At 44.5% G+C, this 19,177-nt stretch overlaps 6 protein-coding genes across 6 annotated transcripts; 5 read left to right on the top strand and 1 right to left on the bottom strand.

Annotated features, from left to right (window-relative positions):
* Nucleotides 1-466: 466 nt before the first annotated feature.
* Nucleotides 467-1,071, top strand: AOL_s00079g442 (uncharacterized protein; the record flags this gene model as incomplete). Its single annotated transcript, XM_011124317.1, has 2 exons — nucleotides 467-488; nucleotides 554-1,071. The coding sequence occupies 2 exons, from the start codon at nucleotides 467-469 to the stop codon at nucleotides 1,069-1,071; spliced, it is 540 nt and encodes a 179-aa protein (XP_011122619.1).
* Nucleotides 1,072-1,934: 863 nt separating this feature from the next.
* AOL_s00079g443 (uncharacterized protein) lies at nucleotides 1,935-2,444 on the top strand (the record flags this gene model as incomplete). The annotated part of the gene is made up of 1 exon (XM_011124318.1): nucleotides 1,935-2,444. The coding sequence occupies one exon, from the start codon at nucleotides 1,935-1,937 to the stop codon at nucleotides 2,442-2,444; it is 510 nt and encodes a 169-aa protein (XP_011122620.1).
* A 2,287-nt stretch (nucleotides 2,445-4,731) lies between these two features.
* On the top strand, nucleotides 4,732-5,555 carry AOL_s00079g444 (uncharacterized protein; the record flags this gene model as incomplete). The annotated part of the gene is made up of 2 exons (XM_011124319.1): nucleotides 4,732-4,798; nucleotides 4,861-5,555. The coding sequence occupies 2 exons, from the start codon at nucleotides 4,732-4,734 to the stop codon at nucleotides 5,553-5,555; spliced, it is 762 nt and encodes a 253-aa protein (XP_011122621.1).
* A 1,752-nt stretch (nucleotides 5,556-7,307) lies between these two features.
* On the top strand, nucleotides 7,308-8,060 carry AOL_s00079g445 (uncharacterized protein; the record flags this gene model as incomplete). The annotated part of the gene is made up of 1 exon (XM_011124320.1): nucleotides 7,308-8,060. One exon carries the CDS (start codon nucleotides 7,308-7,310, stop codon nucleotides 8,058-8,060), a length of 753 nt encoding a protein of 250 aa, XP_011122622.1.
* A 4,629-nt stretch (nucleotides 8,061-12,689) lies between these two features.
* AOL_s00079g446 (uncharacterized protein) lies at nucleotides 12,690-15,324 on the top strand (the record flags this gene model as incomplete). Its single annotated transcript, XM_011124321.1, has 3 exons — nucleotides 12,690-13,648; nucleotides 13,701-13,990; nucleotides 14,048-15,324. 3 exons carry the CDS (start codon nucleotides 12,690-12,692, stop codon nucleotides 15,322-15,324), a joined length of 2,526 nt encoding a protein of 841 aa, XP_011122623.1.
* Nucleotides 15,325-15,863: 539 nt separating this feature from the next.
* Nucleotides 15,864-18,764, bottom strand: AOL_s00079g447 (uncharacterized protein; the record flags this gene model as incomplete). Its single annotated transcript, XM_011124322.1, has 3 exons — nucleotides 15,864-16,663; nucleotides 16,719-18,558; nucleotides 18,645-18,764. The coding sequence occupies 3 exons, from the start codon at nucleotides 18,762-18,764 to the stop codon at nucleotides 15,864-15,866; spliced, it is 2,760 nt and encodes a 919-aa protein (XP_011122624.1).
* Nucleotides 18,765-19,177: the final 413 nt, after the last annotated feature.

Below are 19,177 nucleotides of genomic sequence, written 5' to 3' on the forward strand. Positions count from 1 at the left end.
TTAAGAGAAAAGATCTGATCTGGCGATCGCTGCTACTGAGCATATAATTAGAACATGTTACATCCCTTAGATTTCGTATATAATATTATCATGAATAGAGTCGACGGCCAGCCCCTAAGAGGCTTTATAATTATAATTAGTAAGTATGCCAGCATGAGTTTCTCCAACTTAGCTATCCAATTATCACGCTTATATACCTAGGTATATACTTAGATATATGGGCGTAATTTTATCTTGAGCCCCCTGATCAGCTGAGCTGGTCCGGAAACCTGACGGAGATTATAGGATTATCATATATAAGTAAGTATATATATATATATTGTCATAGAACTATATATAGACGTAATTTAGTTCGATGACCGTAATATTATTTTGCACCATCACGGCCTTTAATATACCCCGAGCATCAACAGCTAGCACAATTGTACAATTGGACAAGCAAGTGAACATAAATCGATATATCACCATGTCAACAATAACCACCGGTGGTATGCAAATGATCGTTCAAGACTTTTCATATAAGCTAGCCTGAGAAATTAACACGTATGTGTAGATTTAGAACCACCAGAACCAGGCCTCGCAGGCCCATCCGTTACCGCGGCGAGGCGGCCAGTCAAGAGACGCCGCTCAAGAAAAGAGCTAGAGCGGGAGAGAATGGAAGAGGAAGATGAGCTCGAGAAGAGAAAAAAGGCGCGTTTAGAGAGGGAGCAGGTTGAATACCTGCTCCAACGAGTCAAAAGACTCGAAAAAGAAGTGGAAGATCGAGACAGGCAGCTCGCCCACCAATCACAGGTCATCCGGGGCCTGCAGAGGTCGGCGGTTATCCTCAGTCAGAACCCAGGTTCTGCTCCCGGCCCCTCCAGTGGTCCACACGCAGAGACCTTCTTCAGTTTGGGGCTCAATTCTGCATCTCGTCCCGAGCGTATTCCTCGACCCCGATCCCGATCCCGATCCTCCCGTAGCCCCTCGCCTAATTCTACTCGCCACTCTTCTCCTCACACTCCTCGCCGGCACTCCTCTCTAGGGCCCGATTCCGATACCGACCACCCCGCTGCCGCCACTGCCGGTTGATCGGCAAAAATAGCCCGCAGCATTATGGCACTCCCATACTCCCATCACCATCACCATCGCCGCATTACTACTATCAGCATCACCAGCTTCATCATCAACTTCATCATCAGCTTCATAATCAGCATCATTGTCAGTAGTAGTAGCAGGAGCAGCAGGAGCAGCAGGAGTAACACCTCCACCACAACAACAACCACCAGCACCATCGTGTTCTTCTGTCCCCTCTATCCCCTCTATCCTTTCTCTTTCTTTTCCTTATACTCTTTTCATGTTCGTTTTCGCTTTCTTTCTTTCTTTCTTTCTTTCTTTCTTTCTTTCTTTGTGGCTTTGTGGCTTTCCAAAGTTAATATTATCATCTTGATTCTCGATCAATACTTCTTTTGCTGCAGTTCCTCTAGTCACATCTCTACTAACTATTTAAAATATCAGGTAAGATGCAATTTTCGATTCATAAATCGACAGAACTCCCACATGATGGCCACCAGTCAACCCCTGAGACCATTTAACGTACATCAAATATTTCGACAACAGGCTAGGCCTCAAGGTAGTTTCTTATTGCAAGGCACTGGCGTATCTCGACACGGCATGAGCTATATGCGCAAGTATATATCTAGGTACGTAAATACCTCGTCAATCACTTTCGATTTGACCGTGGGTTTGATTTCACTTCATATGATATTGTTCAAGATGGAGTGCTCGGGCCCAGCTTCTAAATCAAAATGTATTTTGTCTCGGGGGGGCATTCACGACTCTAAGGCCTTCGGTGCTTCGGTTGTAAATTGTCGTTATATTGTATCGAAACGACACTTAAACTTTCTGTATCGTAAATAAAATCCACCCCCCTCCTCGTCTAATTTTCACCGGCTATGTTTAAGGGAATCCTAGGAGGTAATGGCAAGAAGCCAAAGCAGGACCGCCATGTTAGACCCAGAGAAAACCCACCCGAACGAAAGAAAGATCGAGAGCCGAAACCTAAACAGGAAATCCCCAACCGCGAACCCAGGAAGGAAAGGCCCGCGCAAAATTCTGCAAACAACATACCCAACTGCAAAATAGATATTCTCAAATTTCCTTTGTTTCCATTAAAATGGCCAACCCCGGAGATGAGCCATCAGGAATGGTATAGTAGCGTATCTTTAGGGAAAGACGATGCAGAATTCATCATTGCGTGGTGGTGGCAGAAAGTTCAACTATTTTTTAGGGTGCACGATCCGCATACTCTCCAGGTAGAAGAAGATTTGAGAGAAGCAGTTAAGAATGTGAAAAGGCTAAGAAGGGAGAGGGATGCATGGAAGAAAGAACATGACGATGTTTTTGTAATGTATCAAAAGCTGAAGATGGCATCGGATAAACGGAAGCTAGAAAGGAAAACATAAACTGCCGTTTCAAACAGGCACCCAAATCGGTAAAGAACAAAGACGTTAATTACCAAATTATCTTACTCTAACCCCCCTCCCCTAAAGAAATACGATGTATCTATGACCCGATAGATATAACAGCCTGCAAAACTTCCATTTGGTATCTATATCTCTTGAAAACAAAGTTGTACCACAATTCTTCTTTTTCAGATTGACTCATATTCGCAGTACGGCTCCTCCAGATTCCCAGAATGCCTTGCCTCCTTGTTCCGTGGAGGAGTGGTCCAGCGTTTCCCCATGTATTCAGTGGCGGAATGAATATTGCTCGACAGGGCATCCTTGGTGATCGATGACTCGAATATGTGGTATCCAGAAATATATGAGGAAGTAAGTCTGATGTCTTGTAATAAATAGTTTAATTAGGTCAATTGGTTATAACGGCGCGAGAGTCCGGAGAATAACCTCAGGTGAAAAAAACAAATACCGGCGAAGTAGCGAATTTAATATATGCTTACTTATCGATTCGATGCCCTAATTTCAAACGCTTTGTAGGTCGTAGCTAGGTAAACCCGTTTTCCTCTTGGAATCGCATGGACGGATCGAAGGTTATGCTCCAGAAGAGCCGCCGCGTAAGCGTTATAGCAGTCAGGGGCAAGATGCCGCGGCAGCTCAGGCCCGGGAACAAGCCAAACCCCAAAGTGGATCCCGCCGCCTAGATGCAACACAGTCTGCTTAGCTTTTCTAAAGAGTCTAGGTTCGAAGCGTCATTAACGTTAGCTAGATCTACAAAACCACATTACAGGCTAAGCTAGAGATACAAAATAGAACCGGGGTAGTTAGGCATATATGTTCAGTTTTGATTTTACTGATATCGGAGAAATATTTTTGAGGGCTTGGTTTAGAGACTCTTAAACGACAAGACAAATGAAATAATGGACCATATATCGTGTTCTGAAAATATATTTTGATACCGAAAACTCAAAGAGCTAAGTTTATCTAGTTGTGAGTTTCGTAAGCAACGGTATATGGTCATATGTTATGGGCTAGTCTCCAAGCTGCCTAAACAAATTATCAGGGCTAGAAATCTGATTGTCCATTGGGCGCTATTGCGGTTAATTACGCAAGTTTAGGCAATCCCTAGAACTGGGAGCGAGACCGGAACATGATAAGATATCCTATATTTACTCGGATCTTGCATATAAAGCTTTAAGATTCTTGAGAGATGAAAAAACTCGGCCTAAGTACTATTAAACACGTCCACTATTGGATTGTAGGACTGGTAGGTATGTGAACTGTACAATCGGATATAAACAGGTAAACTGCACAGTTATCATGTTTAAGCAGTTGCAACGTTGCGGCCGGTAACTACCTAGGTAGGTTGGAGGTCTGTGTAAGGCAGCATAGGACCAAACAGTATACATCTAGATCTAGCTAGACCGATCCATGCTTCAAAATCCTAAATAGCGCTACTAAATATTACTCTGTGAGTTCTGGGGTTCGGACTTGATTTTTCCCATCCTATGCATTGTTTCAATTTAAACAAATGTTCCGTTTCTATCGAACCTCTCATAATATAACAACCCACATGAACTCAGTTTTCCGTTTATCATATCTGGATATATAAATAGCTTATCATATTAGCATACGCACAATTAGCATTCCTCGAAACCTCGCCTCTTCCCGAAGGCACCTAAGATTTATGAGCGGACGGTCTTGAAGTAGCCCATGTATTTTTGTCACTTTGACAAATCTGGCAGGATGTGTCTCGTTAGGGCTCATGGAGTACCAAGCATGGTATAGCTAGCTCCCCAACCATCCATCCTAGCTCCTTCCTATCCAAGTCAAACGATAGGGAATAGGAAGAAAGAAACTTCCGAAACCCGTCGCTTGCATATTGACCCACCGGGTTCCTGAAGAGTGCGGCAACTATACCTATTGCTCAGATTACAAAGCGTTTTTCTGTTTGCCCATGTTGGTCACATTGATATTTGCCTAGAAATCTGAGAATTGCATCCATAAGTTAGGATTTCAGATTTGGCAGTTGTAAATTAGCTCAATAGGAAACCACAGTTCGAAATCGACTGATGATAGCCAATAGAATTAACATTCGAAATCAAATTATCAAAGGTTTATAGTTCTTAATTGACACGATAACAGAAGCAAGCATTTAAGTTTACATATAGATACATATAAGGCCTTTCTTCCACATCCTTATAACGGCGGACCTCAGATCAACAGCTATCTCTTGTATTTTCGAGCTGATATTTTTCTATCATTCACATTTCGATAACTCTTCTATTTCGCCATGCTTAAAACAATCTTGAGCACGATTGTGACTTTCGCGGTAGTATGCACCGCACTTCCAGCCAAAAGTAAGCTTTAAACTATTAATATTGCGGGCTCGAGCTTGTAATCATACTTATTTTTTCATTAGATCAGATTAGAGCGCCTAGTGATAAAGGCTACTTCTATCCTATTTGGTTAGGCAATGCCAGTTTCACAGACTTGGACTCTCGCAGAACCGATGATGCTTGGATAAGAAAGGATCTCGAGTTCCCCCTGCGGATTTACGGTAAAACGACTTCGGTGGTCTGGGTTTCAATGAACGGCATTCTTTTGCTAGAGGAGCCTAAAAGCGACACCCTAACAGTTCCACCCAGCTGCAACTCAGCTAGTCTTTGTCCGTTAAATAATGCTATCATTGCATACGGGTCAGACTTAGTTATGAAGGCGAGAACATCCGGACTATGGGTTCGATGGGCCTACCATATTCCAGCCCCTAATTACGACGACCCCCACCACCATGTGATGTGGTATGTCTGCGACAAATCCGCACCCCGGGGCCCTTTCAGCGCCATTGCGCCATGCGCCAGTGCCACTCGCTACTTCAGTATCACTTTTCATAAAAAAAGCCCTGGAGTCATCATCTTAGAATACTACAACTTCGAAGGCAATGACTGGTCTAACGGCATTATCAGGCTACAATCGTCCCCTAACCTCGCTACCTTCCCACCCAGCAGAGTACCGCAGAATGCGGATAATAAAGGACACACGTGCATCATTTTTGATACCAATAGGAATACGTATCAAATATCAAAGGATCCGAAGGAGTGTACGCTCAAACGATGAGTCTAGCTATCTATCGGACTGAATGTATCACAATTGTAGTAGTAATCCAAATATGTATATAGGAATTGTAAATAAAGATATAAGAAAAACGTAAAATTCCTAGTTTCGAACGGCAAGAGTTCTAAAGCTCTCATCATGCATGCATGCTCGAACACCGTAGGTTATATTCCATTTTATAATTTAAGAGTGTTACATACCCAAATATTTTATGTACATGTCATCTTGAAAATGGGAAAGCTCGCTACTTTAGGTTCCGAAGAACACTACTGTCAACAATCCTTTGGAGCAGATTCAACTACTGTGGAAGCCCAGCATAGGTTTTCTCTCTTGGTCTAGATCGCGTGTACCATATAGCTAGGTATCAAAGTACTTGTTCGAGGGCTAGAAGACTGCCACTCAAATATAACTTCTGGCGCCTTTTGCTGTCTGGGTATAGGGGCGTTGAGGTTACTCTGTAGGGCATTGCTCTACATGCAAGGGAAGCAAAATCCGTAGTGCTTTTGCAAGTTCGAGCTTGCGGCTGGTATAAACGCTATTAGATATCGAGGCGGAAGTATATAGTGGGTTCATGGTAGAGTTCGCGTTCGTGTTTAGATCTGGCACTTGTATTATCGAAACTCCGGGTTACTGCCCGTTTTGGATTTGACACTGTTCTAATAGTTAACTTAATAGAATATCTCTACACCACCAACGCGAGATAAATCAACCGGAGTTTTTCAAAGACATAAAATGCTTCAGCAGAACTGTACAAGCCGTTCCGAGCAAAATACAATACCGGCTAGCGCCATACTAAACCAAAGTCAACTAACTATTCTGTACAATATCCATATGCATAGACCAAAGTATGACTTTCTGGCCCATTTTAACAAAACTCGCGAATTAAAGCTTTAAATCGCTTCTGCAACATTAACTAACTACTGAAACAAGTGCAAATCGCTTTATCCGATTTATCCGATTAGAATACTAGCTTAAACTTTGATTAGGACTTTTTTATATATAAGGTTTTGATGTAGAGTAGAAGACTGACAGCTTCCGGAAAATAATCCGCTTTCCCGGCCGCGGTTGGAAACACTACTTTCTATACACCGATAAATTTATGAAATTCGTCGAGTTCGCATCTTAAACCTCTTAGCCCCTTAAATGGCACTTGAAATTTCACAGAAGTCTCTGAGGTGATATGCAACATCGTTTAGAAAATACTCGGGGGCACAGCGAAGAAAAGGCCAGAATCCATTAGTCAATAAAAACAGAGATAAGGCACCTCGTGATTCCTTCGGCGAGACCCGGTTATCTCTAGTTAGCTCAAGCGCTTAAGCTAAAGGACAAAAGTCGCAAACTCTGGCGATTAGTTACACAACTTCCACACACAACTGACGTCCGCGCGCGGCTTGGCATATGGATTTAAACCCACCTTTTTGCAACAACCTAACTTGAAACCGGGATTTAGGACCCACTATGGACCACTATATGGGGCACGACGATAAGGTGTTCATGTGTATGTCTCTGAATATAACCGGCCGAAGGAGTAGCAGCCACGTCACATGGATTAAGATTTTTTTTTTTGTTATCACACGACCGTCATGTTGGGAGATAAGCTTCAAAGAATATTCGAACATGTATAGTTTAACATTCTACCATCATTCACTACGTTTCAATATTGAAATCCAGTTGTTCGATGTCAATTTCATTAATCTTTGAAGTTTATAATACCTATCATCGATTTAAGCTAAGATCCAGTTATCCTCAAACAATATGATCTTCATACCCCGTGAAATTCAATACCTCATCCTAGATGAAGCCGAAAAATCACAATATACAACTCTCATCTTAGTCTGCAAAGCATGGAAAACAAAGCTTTTCAACAAGTTCAAGCAACGTTATGTTCAGCCACATTACCCTGATGCCGAATATATCGCAGCCCATCAGGAGTTAGACCTAGGACTCATTGCTCCAGTACCTCCTGAAAAGGCACCATTCTTAATCCACTCTGCCATTGTGGGGCATTCGAGATATTTACGAGGTACAATCAAGAAAATAGATTGGGGCACGGGATCTTGGTTACAGCTGGGGGAATATAATGTCGATAAAGCGCCTAAACCGGATGATCCTGATATACTAGCGGACACGGAGAAGTTCAAAAAGTACCTGCATGATCCCGTTATCATTCCAAACGCAGAAGATACTATGCTTTCGGGGCGTAGGATTAATCTCGTCACTCGTTATCCTGGAGGATCGAGCCATCAGCTTGCGCGACGAAGCGAGTCCAATACAGCGAAAGGAAATCAGAGGGTCCTAGTGGGAGAGGCATTGGGGTTTGAGTTTTTCCGCGGAGGTAGGCTACTAGAACGGCCAGAACTTGAGGAAGATGAAGTTGTGCCAAAGTGCTCTTATCATATTGTATATAACTGTGCGCCCGATCCTGATGGGAAAGCGGTTGTTGATTCGCACACTGATGTAACCGTGTTTCTTTATTATCCCGATATAGAATCAACGGTGGAGATTTGAGGGTACACCAACGAGACCAGGGTACACTAGTTTTTGGAAGTTCTGTATTTATCTACTTATGTTCTGCCGCGCGTCTAGAATTTAGATTTATAGAAAGCAAAAATAAACTATGCATCCTTGTAGCCTCGAGTGCTTTCTCACAGAAGGTTGCTCTGTAAAATAAAATCTATGTGGGCCCTAGCAAAACAAGTTATATTGGTACAGTCTCGTACCATAGGTTGCTTTTTCTAAAATCCTTACATCCGTGTTTGCAATTACCAGCTGAAATATTCTAATTTTACATATTTTCAATCGAGACTATTGCTTACTCTCCAACCGAATAACCAGAGACTCGTGATACACTATATATAAAACTTTTCACAATATAGCTACTTACTCAATATGATATCCCATTCCCATAGAACAGTTTCGCGTCTGCCAGACCTCTTCAAAGCTTCCAATCCGTTCGCTATTGGTTCGGCCGTAAGTGCCCCCTCAAAATCATTGAATGCAGAACTCTGAATCGTATTTGGGGATCAACAACCCGCTCAAGGAAAATCCACCTTCGTGCTTCTTGCAACAGAGAAAGACGACTATTTCTGGTAGCATCAAGCCATATGTGCAAATACTCGACTTCTTGGTCGCGGCAGAACCCTTTTGGGCTGTTAAAGGGACACGTTGAAGTCGCTTTGCAAGGCATCTTGCGTGGATTTTGTGTTTGTTGTATTTTGAGGCGTAGCTAGTACTAACTGCAACTGACTTTGAGTTTTATAGCAGTAGTATCCAAGGAGGTGGCCATTCAACAGCGCTCAGGACCCCAAAATGCAACGAGGATCTTTGATGACGTGTTCGAGATAGCCAGAGCGGTGAAATTTAACAGTCAATCGATCTTATATCTTGATACATGCCCCACAAGAAGAGTAAACATTACATTCTCGATCAAAATGTTTGACGTGAGCCAAAACGGCAAACGTGACAACTAGGTTCGAAGTTGGCTCAGTCCATACTATAGTAGAGACCGTATAGTGAATTCGATAATCAGCCACAATTAAAAGCTCATAGCCTGTAAAATCTTGTTAATCTTACTAGTGCTAGAATATATAACTTTATCATCGGCCGCAAGAGTTATGTACAGATAGGTAAACAATGTGCAATGCCTAAACGCCGCTTAAATATCGCTTCAAATTCAACATATGCTCATTAATTAACATAGTATATGTTGGAAACTAACTACTTGTCTTACAGCCCAGAAGTTAAATCGACTATGCTCCGCCGAGGTTTACAATAGCAAGTCTCCCCTCGTCGTGGTCATACACACTCTTGGGGACTGCTAAGAGTCAAAAACTCGTCGCAACTGTGAAGAAAGACTACATCTTAAGACTAGTATTGTGAATGTAGAAAGAATACAATCTTTACTCATATGCATACTTAAGATTTCGAACTTACCGCGAGGTACGAAATATCATCTTGAATGACGAAAATTACGTAATGCCCCCCCCCCGGGTCGCGGATTCGGCTCACGGAGTATGAAGTCCGTGATATTAGTAATTAACTTGAACAATATATTCTAGAATAATCGAATATTGGGATAATTAAAATATTGTCATATTATGATATCGACGGTATGGTTCATGACAATGCATATTTGAAATCGCGAGAAGGTAAAATATACTGTCGGTAAATTTATGTACCAGTACTTGGGCTAATATGGGAATCCAAAACAATACACTTTCTAGAATAGATTGGAAACGGAAACTACATTCCCTTAAAATAGCTACTCAGTTAAGATACCGATAAGCCTATGCAACTTCAGGGCCGTTTAACACCGGAAATCGATCGGCTCTTAGGCTATAAGTATCAGGGCACAAATCAGTACCCGGGTTTCGAGCAATCGAGCTCTCCCCAGATTTTCTAGGCTCCAAAGATCAGAAGATTGTCTGGTCAGAACCCTAGAAATAATCCCATATCCTATAAATTATCAGACATCTCTTTTGCAAAAACATAATTTAAATCCGCAATTATCTAGTTGGAAAATTAAATTCGCTTTCGAGAATTAGCTGTCCGATAACATCAAAATCCTATCCCCGAGAAAACTGATGAATAGCCTCGAGGACACTTTGTATACTAACGGTTATAGGAGTGATTTACGAGACAAGTTCTTCAATTCATTCCTATGTCTACGTTACCTGTACAATGGAAAGGTCCAGAGACCACTTCTTTAAAAATAGAAACTATTGACTTACTCCACTATATATAAGTTTATATAAATCCATGCCCAGTTTTGTAATACATATCGAGTCTAGGAGATAGCCATTGAATATTGCGCAAATATGTAGTGGACAGGTTTCATTTCGAAAGCAGTGCATCTTTATATTTAGTCAAAAAACGTTGTATTTTTGAAGCAACAACTAGGTAGGTAGGCACTAGGCTGGGCATGTACGCTATGTATTTTATCGCAGGGTAAAAGCTTAAAAGGTATATCCACTTCTTATCGCCTGCTACCAATAGAATAATGAAGTATGAAGCCGGAGAAGGGTAGTTAGTACGTTGATAATAATAGTGGTGTTGAGTAGAAATGGCTGCGGCTTGAGCTCGAGCCTGGGACGTTTGACAATTGGGTCTAAATGCCTTAACTGAAGATCCATGCATCCATTCACCGCAAACAGAAAAATGGACAAACAAAAAGCATCCGTCACCAAGCTTGATGCATCAACCTTAACCCAACGAGCCATACATAAACTTGGATTCTGCATATGCATTCGATATTCCAGTTGCTTAATCCAGTACATACAATTGATACTGGAGCCGACGGTAGGGGGAACTATGATCCCGAAAGGCAACGGCGATTCGACGCCCCGATATATATATATTATGCCTGCTGGATCAAACAGATGGTAAGCAGTCAACATTTCTTTGATATCCCAGCTGCAGCCGGGCTGAAGTATCAGCGAAGGTGTGGCCTCCCATGCGAGGCCAAATTTTTATAGCTGGTGAATTCGTGAATGTGGTGACGAAACTTAATACCAGAACTTAATGTTTGGAGCTGACAGTCAATTTACCCTGGGATCTTGTTCGTTTTACGTACAGAAGAACTAGTCAGTGCGCGAAGGCAAACCTCCGATTTCATCCATCCACCCATATGGCCATATGGATATAGGAATGCAGCCGGCCGTCGGCAAACGTCAATACCTATATAAAATTCTATATGAAGCTATACCCATGTGGAGAAAAAAGTTAAAGAACGTGCATCAAAGCCACGCAATTCCCCAGTTGCAGATTTCTAAGCATGCATTTTATTGGCAGCCAAGCCGTCGGAGAACAACGGACTCCGGGATTACAAGGGTCCGCTGACCCCGCGTGGCCAATAAAACCGTGGCATTCAAGGGCGGAGTCTAATTGATTACCGAACAACCGGTAGGAAAGTGGGCATTGCGAATACGGAATCCGGAGAACTGGCGGGATTCTCACCTTTTCCAGAAGTGGCTTTGTCAGCATATTTGGGAAATAATGTTTGAATCGCGATGCATCGACTTATTCCTGGAGTATATCCTTTTTTGTTCTCGAGATCTGTCGACGGCTCTCCGAACTAATATACCCAACCACCGCCTGCCTTCCTGGACGACAATAGTTAGCCCTTTTCTAATTTTGAAACTTGAATTCGACATTTTTGACCAACAGCAGCGAGAGGCTAAGCCTGAGGCCAGCGGGTTAACTTTTTTTTATATCCCTCGGTCCGAACGGAGGTCATTTTGCTCTCCTTTCTCACCTTACGATCTCAGATCCAGCTCTGGTCCTGCATCCGACCCCTTGCACGCCGACGTTACCTGCAGTTTCCCACCCTGACTTGCTCAGTCAAAAGTCAAACCTCTCTCTACTCGCACTTGTCGCTGCCTCGGCCGTATCCACTCGGAACTAGCATTCTTTCGGGGCGCGCAGGCGTCTTTATTCGCCGAAACACCCTCTTTGGCCAACATTCGCAAGAGAGTAAACTGGAATGATGAATTCCGGGTCATCCGCAGCGGCTTTACCGCCAATTCACTCATATCATCCCCAACACAATAATAATTCCACAAGCTCGAGCTTGAGCTCCTCTGCGCAACCTCGCTCGCCGCCACCGCTGCTTCCGGCTGTAACTCCCAACACTGGGCCGAGAAATACCAAAGCTCGTGCTTGCACTAACTGTAAGACAAAGAAGATTGCCTGTCGGCCGGGGACCGTTAGTGGCGTTTGTGTCAAGTACGTATTTTGTCCTGAAAGTCTTAATATGGCCTAGCCGCTTCTTTCGGTATAATTGCACAATATATCCATCCGCACCTCTTGGTTTTACCTGTAGACGTCTACGGCCGAACTATATTTTGCCCACGCTTGCTCATGCATATCTTGTTCTGCTGCTTGATATACACAAGATGCTCTGCAAGCTTTGCGATAACATTCATGCAAAATATACATGCACATTCAGCATCAGAAAACTAATCAGAGAATCAAATGTTAGATGTCAACGAGATAACAAGAAATGTATTGTCGAAGAACCCACCCCTCGGCCCGTGAGGGGGAAGGGCACCTCCAAGGCGTGCGTATACCCATACCTATTTGTCGGAGCAATAGGATAGCCTACTAAAGTACATGAGTTGTTATAGAAGAGTCGCCGAAATGGAGAAGAAGCTTGATGGATTAGTCGCCCTACTCACTGGCGCCCAATCGGTATCATCTAACAACAACAATAACTCTTCACCAAATCTCTCCGATCAAGAACAAGCTGCTATTGGACTTGCAAACCTCGCGCCCTCTTTGTCCCGTTTATATCACAATGGGGATAAAGGTGCCATCGCTAGTCTTGTCAACGAAAACACCATGCCGGATTTCAATGTAGGCTCTTGCCTTAGTGTTATCAAAGCTAAGGACGACGAATTCGAACATCGACGGAAGGAACGACGAGAAAGGGACGAGGAAATAGAGCGACAGCAGGAGAAGGTTCGACAGGACGTCAACTGCAGCAACTTCAACTTTATTATGCCGCCGCCATCGATCAAAGTCCCGTTGGAGGATGTAATTGGTCGAAATTTGGTTACCGAAGCCCAGGCCGACCAATACTTCTCGCTATTCACAGAGATGTCTGCACATTTTCCCTTCTACGTCATACCGCCAGGAACTACCCCCACCACTTTACGAAGGGAGAAGCCGATGCTATTAATGGCGATACTGTGTACCGCTTCGGGGATTGATAAAAGGGTTCAGATAGTGCTAGACAGGGACTTTCGAAAGGCGTACAGTGAAAGGATCTTTGTGAATGGTGAAAAGAGCCTGGAACTTTTACAGGCTGGGTTACTTTATTTGTCATGGTTTCAGTGTCATTTTTCACCAAGGACGCAAATATTCTTACAGATGGCGCATCTATTCATAAGTTTAGTAACAGACTTGGGGTACGACCGGAAACCAGACAAAGTAAAACCGCCGACAGGTGTTTTAGGGAATGAAGGGAACGTTGCAAGCCCGATGTTCTCTGAGGCCGGATCGGAACCTGCAGAGAGCACAGCAAAGTTAGAGGAGCAGGAGTTTAGGAATAAGGAGACTAGAAGAGCATTCTTGGGATGCTGGTGGCTTACTAGTTCGTAAGTGCCCTTCATTAAGTCATTGCTTTGACATTCAGTTAAATCATCATAGGTTATCGATCGATTTCCGCAAGCGGATACCTCTCCACTTCTCGAACTATATGGCGAGATGCCAACAATCATTTGTGGAAAGCCCGGAGTTCGAGTCGGATAAATATATGGTTATGATGCTCCGGTTACAAAAGTTCCAAGAAGACGTTTGCGAAACATTCCGGTACCACGAACCTGAAATAGCCGGCAAGCAGGATCTATTGAGAATCCAAATGAGTTTGAAGGCTTTCCAAACTCAACTGAAGATTCTTGAGCAAGATTTCCAATTCCTTGACCCTCGAAACCCAACTTGTATGTTGGCTCCTGCCCCAAGTTCTTTTTTTTTGTCTATACTAACGCTATGAATAGTCGACTCGGTTTACCCATCTATCTTTGTGATGGGAATATACCTCCACGAAATTGGCTTACACATGACCCCGCCACCCGCCTCCACGGCATCTTATGCTCCAACCGCGTCCTTAGAATATACCGCCGAACGAATCGGCATCCTTTCCGAATGTCTCTCCTATACCAAAAAATACCTCGACTGCCTGACTAGCTGCGAACCCAGCTGCTACCGCAGAATGACCGCCCCCTGCTGGATGCGCATCTCCTATGCCCTCGTCGTCCTTTCCAAACTCGCATTGGGCGGTACAGAACCTGTCGACTTGTGCAGCATCAAAGAAAAAACAGTCATTCAATACTCCAGTAAACAATACACAACCCTAAATCCACACCCAGCCATGATTGCAGAAGCAGCACAAAAGAAGAAAAGAGAGTTCATGCGGAGAATGTACAACCCTAATGGGGGAGTACCCAGTCGTAGTCCAACACCCGAACCCGAACCACGACCAGGTATAGCCCTCATCCCGTCTCCATCCAACGTCGACGGCTGGGATACCTCTGTTGTTCGCGCTGCGGTCAAGATGGAAATATATCTCGACCGAATGGTTGAAATCTGTAAAATCCTCCATCGGCCTTCATTACCCATCCGAGATGAGGATAGAGAAAGATATAAAGCCAACGGGGTTGAGGAGATCGTACCCCCAGATTTATACGATTTTGGAATGTGGATGTTTGGAACAATGAAAGAATGGTATCTTGCCATGGTGAGACGGGAAGAAGAGATTGAAGAAGCGGTTAAGGACGCCGTCAGCGCTACACCAGGTAGTTTGGTTGGCAATGGAATAACCATAGCCGGTAGCACAGGTGGTAGCATCATCACCACAACCACAAGCGGAACTCCAAACGGAAGTATAATAACAACAGCCGCAACCGGTAGTAGCGCCAGGACCAGGAGCACTAGTATCAGCGCCACAACACCAGGCGGTGGTACTCCGTTGGCAAAAGGATGGACGTCACCAACAACTGCTTTTCAATCTTTGAAGCGAAAGTTTGATTCGGATAAACCTAGAGGACCGAATAACGGTGCGATGGGGGATTACGCAAGTCCTATAATAACTTCTGGAGCAGGAGGAGGTGGTGGTGGTCAGGGTATTCAACCTATGCAGCCGATAATGGGAGGGCCAGATGACCAGCAGATGGCGTTGCCGCCCAGTATTGGGTTTGATTTTATGGATCCTGTCGGTGATGACTTTTGGGGCGCGATGTGGAGTAATTGGCCTTTGTTTTACCCTGGTGCTTGATTGGTTGGTTGATTACTTGATTGATTGATCCTAGTCGAGATTTTCGGGTCATATTTCAGCTTTAGCATTATACATTATTAATCTTGGTGGTTTGCGATTGACCGATTCTTGTATAAAGATGATTGTATGATATAAGCCCTTTGTAGTTAGAGTTATATACTCCCCCCCTTAATGATCTACGATATATATATTTTCGCACAACTTATAAAAGATAAAAGTATAGAATTCTTTAAACTAGTAACAGTCGAGTTGAGATATAAATGCTTAATCAGTAGTACCCCTCACCCGCCTGTTCTTCATAGCACATAATAGAAAAGAAACGAAACGCCAAACACTAATATCGTGTTGATATCCCAACATTCCAATTACAAAAAGTACAGACGTATATATGCTTGAAGCTTTTTTCTAAATCAAAATCCCAGAAGTCCTCCCAAAAAAAAAAGAACCGATATTTAAAACTGCATTAACTTCATACGTAAAATAAAGAAAAGGGGAAATATAAAAAACGACGTCTTTAGAACTGATCATGGTATCATTTGTTAAACTCCGACTCCACCACCACCTCCAAACAGGATCTCATACAAGTCCTTATCTGGCATATCCATCTCCACGCTAGGGGCTGTATACCCACCTGGCATACCTCTCATCCCCATCCCCATCATTCCGCCATTCCACGTAGCTCCGCCAGCCATCCCACCAATATCCGCAGCACTATTGCCCCATTTTACACTTACAGCCGTAGGATCCGTCATTCCCATAATATTTGGCTGAGAGCCTTGTTTACCATTAGCATTGCCCTTCGGTGAGCGATTAGTATTTGCCCCATTATGGTGGGGGTAGGTATTCGCAGCGCCTGGGGTAGCAGCAGGTGCACTGCCGCTTCTCATTCCGTCTCTTCCGGTGGATCCGCCGGGTGCCGTCGGCGTTGTCAATGGCGGCGTCATGAGGGCTCCGTTTCCGAAGGGTTTGCTGACTGAAACTCTCATACCATTGTTGGTCATATCGTTGTTGTTCCCGGTATTATTCCATACCAGGCCACTATTGGAGCGCTCCCTTTCGCTCCCAGCGTTGGAAGGTGGTACTGGTGGGATACTGCTCATCTCGCACAGCATTTCGACAACTTCTTCTAATAGGCTCTTAAGGGTTCCGATGTTCACGACGGAAAAGTCTATATCGCTCGTTGAGAACTGTGGGGGTCTTGTACCCATCTTTTCTGCTTCGAGGAACTTCTCGAACCCGCGTTTCAAGATGCGGAAGACACCACGGTAGCGTTTTAGATCGTCGAATTTGGAACCAACGGCGGTGAGAACGTCCATTGCAGAGCCAAGGTCGGACGACACTATATTTATGTTAGCATGTCATAATTTTGGACTATACGGATGCTTCTGATATACCTTGTTCAACTGTGCAGTATCTCCTCCTGAAGGAACTGAGGATCAAGACACTCCTAAGAAACACTAATCCTGCCTTGAATACCCTGTAACCAATCAACCAACTAATGAAGCTGCTCAGCTCCACTCTCTTAGCAGCACTACGGAGGACGTATATTGATGCGAAGGCAATATGTGATAACTTTCGATGATCTTGCGATGTTTGCATCGAGCTATTTGTTAGACTAAGCCCGTTACTTGGCGTAAGCGGGCTAGAGTCGACAGGCCTGTACTTTTCGTTGGGCTTGATGAGGAGTAACAATGCGCCGTAATATAAACCATCAAAATAGTCTCTGATCGTATCCCGTAAAACCTGATCTATCGATGGCGGGAATACAGGGAACGATTGTCGCCAGGAGAGGAGGTTGGTCTGATGGTAGGTAAAATTCTTGGTCGGGTGGGTCATGAAATCGGTGCGGATAAGATTGTAGCGGATGAAGTGTAGGGCGAAAACATCAAGTGGGTTTTCTTTGGAAAGAGTTGGCAACTTGGCGGTAACATCGGTATCCTGTATACTAAAGGGACGGTCTAGGGCTTGACAGATACATCTATCGAGCACATATGCTGTCCAGAATACCCAGCGTCGTTCTTCTTGTACACGTTCATCAACTGGGCCACCATCCTCACCCTGTACCATATCCATATGATATCCTAAACATATGGCCTTCCTGATTGCGAGGCCGATAAAGTGCCATGTCGGACCAGCGGAGGGACTATAGAGACTGTATATGGCGAGTAGAAGGAGTGCTCTAATAGTATCAATTGGATCGTCAGTTCCAACGTTGGAGCCTTCAGAGCCTTCAAGGACGGCTTCGAAATGTCGGATGGCGGCGAAGAGGAAATGGTTGGAGAAGAAGGCAGAGTGAGAAGCCGAATCCTCATCCAGGGTAATCCCGATTGCGAGAACCATGTATATTATAAAATTCTTAATGGGTGAATCCGGATGTGAACCAGAGCCGTCACCGGAAACTGCCTGGGTGGGACCACCCGCCTGACTAGTCGCCGATGATCCTGGATAGTTATCCTCCTGAAGGGCAGATCGGGCACTGGATACACTCTCCGCCCGTGCCATTTGCTTTGATTGCCTATTTACCCATCCTTCGTAGTACTCTTCGATATCCTTGCGGTCAAGTACTCGGTACCGGAATTGCACCATTCGGAAGTACTTGTCCATGTGTTTTCTACCCGTTGAGCCGGAAAGTTGGCTTGCCATATCTGGGAGGACATGGGGGATAGCATCTGCAAGGTCCGTGAAGAATGGATTTATCCGAGTAGAAAGGGCTGGGTTACGCCCATCACTACGGATAATGCTACTCAGTACCTTTGAGAAAGTGAAAGGTCCTGATTCATTCGAGTCGCCGATGTTGCTTAGGGATAGTATGGACATTGTCGGAAGGGTGGAGACATCATGATGGATCGCCGGAGCCGGAAGCTCCATCTGCGAATTAACAGATGAAGCATGGGTCATAGAAGCAGTCGCAGACAACATGAGAAGGTTTTCCTCTCCGTCAAGTTCCATCCGGCCTTGCATGTATCGGTCCTGCCATGATGCTGCACCGTCGTCGAGTTTGAGACGCTTGGACGGTTGGGATTCGGGTGTGCCGTGCTGTTCTCGGAGGGACGAAAGTTTCTCTTGGATATTACTCTCCAGGAACCGGACCTGTGCCTCAAGTTGTTCGATATAACCTTTTGGAAGACGAGCCGATTGAGCGCCAGCGGCTCGACGGCGGTCCGTTACGTCGGGAACATTACACTGGTGGCCAGATTTAGAACAGTTGGAGCACGAAGGCAGCTTCCGGTCGCACTGTATTTCGTATCAAAGAATAGTTAGAAGACTTGTCATCCAATTAATCAGACTAGTATACTCGAAGACGGTATTGTAGTTGATACCTTCTGCTTTCGTCGCCGACATCGCTCGCATGCGATAGGCATTTCGCCTTTCCCGTTGGAGAGGGCATCTTGCATAAGCTGGCTGGCACCCTTTGCAGCCGCAGCCTTATCTTCCGTCATAGCTGTCGCGGGAAGGTATCTCCCCTGTATATATATACTCAGAGTCTCGTAGACTCAGTGACCTAGGTCGCGGGAGGAGGCCAGCAGAGTCGTCGGCAGGTGTCGGTTTTGGGGGGCACGATGGAGGTTGGTGGTTTTGGAGTAGCGTCGGGGAACGACCGAAGAAATTTGCGATGAGAACGGGCTTTGGCAGCAATATAAAGCCTCCCCAGCAAACAACCAGCAACTTCCCCCCCCAAAACCAAACTAACTAGCACCAAAAGAAACGCCAGAACTACTCCACCAACAGCACACTAAAGGCACAGCACGAGCTTAGCTAATGCTTCGGAGGAAGCTTAAGTTAGCGACGGCCTAAACTAGGACCCTTTTTCTTAGTACGTTGCGTTTGCAGCCAACGACGTGAAATCGAAAAA

The sequence above is a fragment of the Orbilia oligospora genome (genome assembly GCF_000225545.1).
Source record: "Orbilia oligospora ATCC 24927 unplaced genomic scaffold scaffold00079, whole genome shotgun sequence".
NCBI lineage: Eukaryota > Fungi > Ascomycota > Orbiliomycetes > Orbiliales > Orbiliaceae > Orbilia > Orbilia oligospora.